General features: G+C 35.9%; 1 protein-coding gene across 1 annotated transcript in view; it reads right to left on the reverse strand.

Moving 5' to 3' along the window:
• The window catches only part of LOC137618993 (uncharacterized), a 5393-nt gene extending 4752 nt beyond the window's left edge, over positions 1-641 (reverse strand). Inside the window, exons 1-2 of the mRNA XM_068349194.1 lie at positions 637-641; positions 1-460 (exon numbers count right to left, since the gene is read on the reverse strand). The exon at positions 1-460 is cut by the window's left edge and continues 123 nt beyond it. Of these exons, the coding sequence (XP_068205295.1) occupies positions 1-460; positions 637-641 (465 nt within the window). The remainder of the gene's footprint in view (positions 461-636) is intronic.
• Between the last annotated feature and the right edge of the window lie 6650 nt (positions 642-7291).

A 7291-nucleotide genomic window follows, 5' to 3' on the forward strand; every position in this document is an offset into this window, starting at 1 on the left:
CATGTAAGGGGCGATTAACGGTGGATTAGTAGTGTCCTTGCGCAAAAAGACATGCATTGATGAGTGCAGATCGTTTAGTATGTGTTGCTTAGCTTGGGGCTTGTAAGTCTGGCAGTGTAGAGTAAATCTTTCCACATTGTGACGTAGGCGCTTGAGATTGTCGGAGGAGGTTGCAGATGGAAAATATTCTGGATGGACGACCAATCCATCGCCATACACCATTCCAGCTGCTGAGACATCCAGGGCATCTTTAGGAGTAGTCCTTAGTCCCAGGAGGACCCAGGAAAGCTGGGTAAACCAGCTGTAGTCCTTGCAGTGGGACATCAAAGCTGCTTTGAGTGTACGGTGAAAGTCTTCAACCCTACCGTTGGCAGCAGGTTTGTATATGGTTGTCTGAGGAAGGATGATTCCCAGGAGATTCGCTAATGATGTCCACAATTGAGAGGTGAAAGTGGTACCCCTGTCGAAAGTAATATGCTCAGGGATACCAAATCTTGCTATCCATCCTGAGAGTAAGGCAAATGTACATGACATGGACGTTGCAGTTTCCATGGGAATGGCTTTAGACCAACGAGTGGAGGGGTTGATGACAGTAGAGAGGTAACAATATCCTTGCAATGTGAGAAGGGGACCTACATCATCGACGTGAATGCAGGTAAAGCACCCTTGTGGTTGATGAAAAGTGCCCATTCGTGAATCCGTGTCCCCCCGAATCTCCTTTTATTCTTTCTCGCCAATCAAAGACAATGCTTCTGTTTTTTTTTTCAATTACAGAGATTAATCAACTTCGTATGTTTGAGCAAGAACTTGGGAATTTGCGCGATGGAGCCTTAATTAATTCTTAACTACTCTCTCTCTCTCTCTCTCTCTCTCTCTCTCTCTCTCTCTCTCTCTCTCTCTCTCTCTCCTCTCTCTCTCGCTCTCTCTTTCTCTCTTTCCCACGTAAAGGAATCGAAAAGAGGAACAAATATAGATTAAGGACGAAAAGTGATCCCTTTCTCCGAAAGCATGATATTGGCTATGACTTGGACGTCGCTAATGGCTTCGATAAGGATTCGTTTAACGATTGCAATAACAGTCCATCTTCCGGTGTCGCCCGCATCAAAAGAGAAACAGTAATTGATGGTAATTAAATGGGGGTAATTATTACGTTTTATATCTTTCATTATATTGGACAGATATCAGTTGTCTCTGAGAGGGATGGTTGAGCGTATTTGAAGTCGAATGAAATATTTGTTTAATTAAGTTCCCGTTTGTTAAGTTGTGTCTGAGTTATGGGATGGATTCAGGGGAGGTTTATGTTCATGTGTATATTTGCTGGTGTTCGTGTCCCGTCAAAAGTGACGGAAATATCGAGAACATTTTGTAATTGTCTCGTATTTATTATACATCTCTATGTTGTTTTGCATTTTCTTATTTCTTTAAGTTTGTAATAATTAAACATAGACTTCCTCACCTTGAGACAATTCGTTATATATATATATATATATATATATATATATATATATATATATATATATATATATATATATATATATATACATATATATATATATATATATCATCAACAACAACAGCCGTTTCTAGTCCAATGCAGAACAAAGGCCTCAGACATATCCTTCCACTTGCGTCTTCTTATTTATGGTCTTTCTTGCCCCAGGCCACACCCGCAAACTTGCCAAGTTCGTCAATCCATCGTCTTCTCTTCCTTCCCCTCTTTCTTTTGAAATCTCTAAGGAGCCATTCTTTTACTTTTAATGTTAATATATTTTCATTATATGTCCTGCCCATGTCCATTTAATTTTCTTACATGTTGCTAGAATATCCTCTAGTGTAGTTTGCTCTCATATCCATGTTGCTCGTTTTCTGTCCCTTAGTTTTATATACGTCATTATTCTTTCCATAACGCTTTGAGTTGTGATCATCTTGTTTTAAGGCTTTAGTAAGGCTCCAAGTTTCTGATATATAAGTTAATACTGGTAGGACCATCTAATTAAATACTTTTCTTTTTAGAACAAGTGGCATTTTACATTTCATAATCTGATTTTATTTACTAAACACTCTCCATCCCATGCCCTTCCTTATTCTAATCTCGGTTTCGTGTCATGTGGAAATACTGCATCCTAAGTATTTATATTCATTAACAATCTCTAGAGGATGATCCATAACTCCTATATACTGTGTAAGACAGCACATCGGGGGGGGGGGGGGGGGGGGGCGGGCCGAAGAGCAGACCAAGCGCTTTTGTGTTTTTATTATAGCATGTTCCAGTTGTTTAATAAAAAAGACACTAATTTATTAAACATTCTGTGGTGTAGGTTTAACATTTCCTGCTTTGCCTTATGTAGGTGATTCCACCACTTTCTGTCCAAAGGAAAGGGCAACTGTTATGGTTACTGTGTTTGACAGCAAGCAGTGCAATGAGAAATTCAGTCTGCATCCTTCCTTTATCGTAAAGGTAAACTGACTACTTTAGATGTTTGTTCCTGTGAAATTTAAACTCTGATTTGACCTTGCTGTTCCTGTAGATGTAGAGACAAATTATATTTTCATTTATTTCCTAAGGAAGGGATATTTTTTAGCTTCTCTGGGGTCTTCTTGATTACAAATTATCAACTTAAGATTCTTTCTGGTTCTTTTTTTTAGTTGAATAACTCGACTATGTTTTGAGTATTGTTCTCCTGCCTGATCTTCAGGTGCTGACTCTCGTCTTAGTTTGTTTTATTTTTTATAATTCTGACCATCCTTTGCATTCAGATCTTCGCAGTGTGTGCCCTCTTGGTCCTAATACTAGGTATGCAGTTAATGCTAACAGCCATGTCTTCTTCATCATGCGTCAGTACTACACAGTAGATTAGGAGTTTTATTCCATCTGTGACCTGATGATGGAGTGATCTTCCTAACCTTACAGTTGAAACGGTAGAACATCCGAAGTTAAAATTTACAATGAATATTTTCATGTTGAACAGGCTAACATAAGTTTTTCTTCAATTCATTGTTTATATATGACTAGTATGATTTGACGTTGTCACTGATATCAACAAATTTCATATTTTTTACTATTAAATCATATATATAGTTTATCTATTTCCTTATATCTTTTCATCCCTATTTTTTTTTTTTTTTAGCTGTTCCCTTGGACTTATAGCTTCTTTTCTTTTCTAGCAAGGGATGTAGCTTAGCTAGTAATAAAATTATTTCTAGCTCAGCCAGTTACTCCCCAATATCTATATTTTGTTAAATCCCATTAACTTTGTATCTAATGACAAAATGGATAAATGCATATGATGAAAAAAAAGGTCAACTGTTTCGCAGGTTGCAGTTTATGCTCGTAATTTATTATAGTTATATTAGTTATTTTCATCATTTTTGTTATTTTCGTTATTACTATTGCTTTTGATATTTTATGTAAGACAGGACAAAAAAAAACGGTAATAAAAACAGAGGTATTTGTATGGTGGATTGGATATGAGCAAACAAAATGAACGACATGGCAAACAATAAAAAGGAATAAAAGGATTCCGAGCAAAGATTTCTTCTTACATTTACCACCCCATTTCATCTCCCCCCCCCCCCCCCCCCCCCCCCCCCCCCCGCCACATCCCCACTTTATCGCCCATCCTTCGTCCACTTTCTTCGTCATCCATGGACTCTGTCGCCATCATTTTCCCTCTCCGCTTGTTCTATTATTCCTCTTCTATTCTTTACCGTCCTTTTTCCCTTTACCCCCGAATTATTTGGTCAAGATTCCATGGAGGTCTTTTCTCCTTTCTCTTTTGGCTGCAGCTGATGAAACTCGATTTATGTCTGCCGACCGGCGCATATTTTGGCTTCGTGTTTCCAGTGTCCTTCAAAGGTGAATAGAATAATAATAACACACACGCCTGCGTGCATGCGTACACAGACACACATGCACACATATATATATATATATATATATATATATATATATATATATATATATATATATATATATAAACAAAGACCTCTGACATGTACTCTCAATTGCGTCTGTTTATGGTCTTTCTGTGGCAGTCTACGCCCGCAAACTTTCTTAGTTCGTCCATCATTCATCATCTCTTATCTCCTCTGCTTTTGCAATCTCTAGAGCAGTGGTTCCCAACCTTTTTCTAGTGGTGACCCCATTTTAGCTTCACTATACTTTTTGCGACCCCACTCAAATATCAAGGATATATATTTTCTTTTAATAGAATAAATATAATTGATTAAGGTATACTGTTTATCATTGAATAGTAAAAACCCAAAAAATGCACTTACATATAATATAATGATATGATTTCTTTATATAACACTCACTGCATAATAGAATGCTATTGATATGGTAACACAAGCATTATCTTGATAATAAACAGTGATGTTTTTCGTGTGATGGCTGGAACTGCTTTTCCATCGCCATTATCTCAATTCGCAGTAATTTTTTCGATACAGCACAACGTGGTTCATCTTCGGCGTGGATATTAGTTCTCAGTTTCAATTTTATTAAAAGTAAAGATTAGAAGGTCACCTCACACATATGTCGAAGAGGAGGGCATAGCATTTTAAGCATACCTTCAGCCAAATTTGGATACCGAAGTAACTGCTTTCTCTAAAGCTGAATCTCTGTTAGGGAATCAAAGTCAGCTTTGGCACTGCCAGATCTAAAAATATCAGTGAATTCCCCTTGATACCTTTCAGGAACATTTTCAATTGTAGTATCAAATGGTTTATTTGAGGTATGGGATAACTGACGCTTTTCTGGGAAATATTGGCTAAATTCCTCTTTTAAGGTCTCCAAAAAGTAGGATGAGTAAACATTGAAAACTGTTTTTGAATGGAATATCATTACCATTTTCTTCAACAAATCCATTTAATGTGGAACACATGTACAAATTTCTCTTTCATCCATCACTTCCAAAGCCCCAGCTTCATTTGGAAGGCATTCAGTTTTTCTGCAAAATCAACAATGCCGGAATTTTCGTCCTGGAGTGGAAGATTAAGTAAATTCAAAATTGGGAAAAAATCTGCCAAGTATGCAGTTTTTGACAAATTATCCATATAACCTAAGTAACTTGAAAGTTTAATTTTTCCTTGGTGAGATAAAAATTCTCTCGCCTAAGTATTCAACTAAAAATATCTGGTAGGGATTGCCTTCTGGTAGCTATCTTATTTCTGTTTGTAACAGACCTTCATGCTTAGAATTAACTTTTTTATGACACACTTTAGCAAACAAGCAATTGTTCAATGCATTTGAATTTATAAAGTTAACTGCTTTATCAAGTGATTGCATAAGTTTTTAAATCTTTGGCAATGCTTTTTGCAGAAAGAAATTCAACCTGTAAATCGCCATAATTTATGTATCGAACATAAACTAATAGCTGAGGAAGATTACCTACATATGTTGATTCATCGTTTTCTAATGTGAATAGATCAAGTGTAAATGCCCAGTATGATTACAAGGTAAAATTAATTCCTCGACAATGACATTTTATTTCCAGTTCTTAGAAATACGATATAAAACGCCATTATAACAGATTTATTTTGTCTTTGGGAATTTCCACCTCTGTCAAGACGAGATTTTTTTCAGATCCACATGCTTATTTTTGAAAAACACCAGGCTTTCTTTACTGAACTCTACATTTTTCGACTCCAAATGATGTCTTAACTTATATTGCATCATTGATTCTTTTGAGAATACTTCACTGCGCATCACAAATTGAGTTTTTTTTTCTGTTGAGATAAAGAAAGTATTACTGATGTTAATGTATTCCTCCATATATTTCTGCTTTCCTTTGTTGCCATTGACATAATTGCAACAACCATTTGTAGAATCAGGTAGAGAGAGAGAGCCTTATTGCCTTACCTTATTTTTTGTTTGGGTTCCTCCAGGTCCCTCAGTGTGAGGCACCTCGAATATCTACCAGAGAGTTGCTAATGCATCTTCTGGTGTATTTTGCATCTTCCAGTCTTGGATGGTCTGAGATGCATCTTAAGTATTTATCGAGCTTATTCTTAAACACATCTACGCTCACTCCTGATATGTTTCTTAGATGAGCTGGCATTATCGATGCTGGTGCGTAGTGGATTAATGTCCTGTGCACCTTTCTTAGTTTACCTGGTATATTTTTTGGCACTATTAATCTACCTCGGCTTGCTCTTTCTGATATTTTTAGCTCCATGATGTTTTCAGTAATTCCTTCTATTTGCTTCCATGCTTGTATTATCATGTAGCGTTCTCTTCTCCTTTTTAAACTGTATAGTTTTAAAAATTGCAGTCTTTCCCAGTAGTCAAGGTCCTTAACTTCTTCTGTTCTAGCAGTATAGGACCTTTGTACACTCTCTATTTGCGCAATATCCTTATGGTAGTGTGGGTACCATATCACATTGCAGTACTCGAGTGTACTACGTACATAAGTTTTGTAAAGCATAATCATGTGTTCAGCTTTTCTTGTTTTAAAGTGTCTGAATAACATTCCCATTTTTGCTTTACATTTAGCCAACAGTGTTGCTATTTGGTCGTTGCATAACATATTCCTATTTAACATTACACCAAGGTCTTTAATTGCTTCCTTGTTTGTGATTGTCTCATCATTAGGTCCCTTGTATGCATATACCATTCCTTCTCTGTTTCCATAATTTATTGATTCGAATTAATCGTAGTTAAATACCATCCTATTTATCTCCGCCCATTCATATATTTTGTTTAGATCTCTTTGTAGTGAGTTCCTATCTTAATTACAAGAGAGAGAGAGAGAGAGAGAGAGAGAGAGAGAGAGAGAGAGAGAGAGAGAGAGAGAGAGAGAGAGAGAGAGAGAGAGAGAATTAAAATTAGTCAATCAAGACTTGCTAATGATAACTATATCAGTGAAAATGCTATGAAAGCATATAATTATGAATAAAAACGTGTGTCTTTATTTTTATCTTTTATATATTTATGTAGTGCACACACACATGCAGATTATACACAGATACATATACATACACACTTATCCCCTCCTCCCTTTTTCATTTACATTTTTTTTTATGGAATTTGAGACTATATTTATCTGCATTTTAAGTAATCACCAACAACTCATTTGTCATCTCTGTTTTATATATGTATGTCTTACTGTAGCTGAGGTTTATAAACATCAGTATTTTCGGCATATATGAATTTATTTTGATTTTCCTAATTTGTATTTAAATTGTCGTTCAATAGATATCATAATCAATAGATATTTCAAACATCAAACGTTTTCTATTACACAAATACAAACAAAAATCTGAGATATAAACTTCAATATTGAAAATTACA

Source organism: Palaemon carinicauda, chromosome 25 (assembly GCF_036898095.1).
Source record: "Palaemon carinicauda isolate YSFRI2023 chromosome 25, ASM3689809v2, whole genome shotgun sequence".
Classification (NCBI taxonomy): Eukaryota; Metazoa; Arthropoda; class Malacostraca; order Decapoda; family Palaemonidae; genus Palaemon; species Palaemon carinicauda.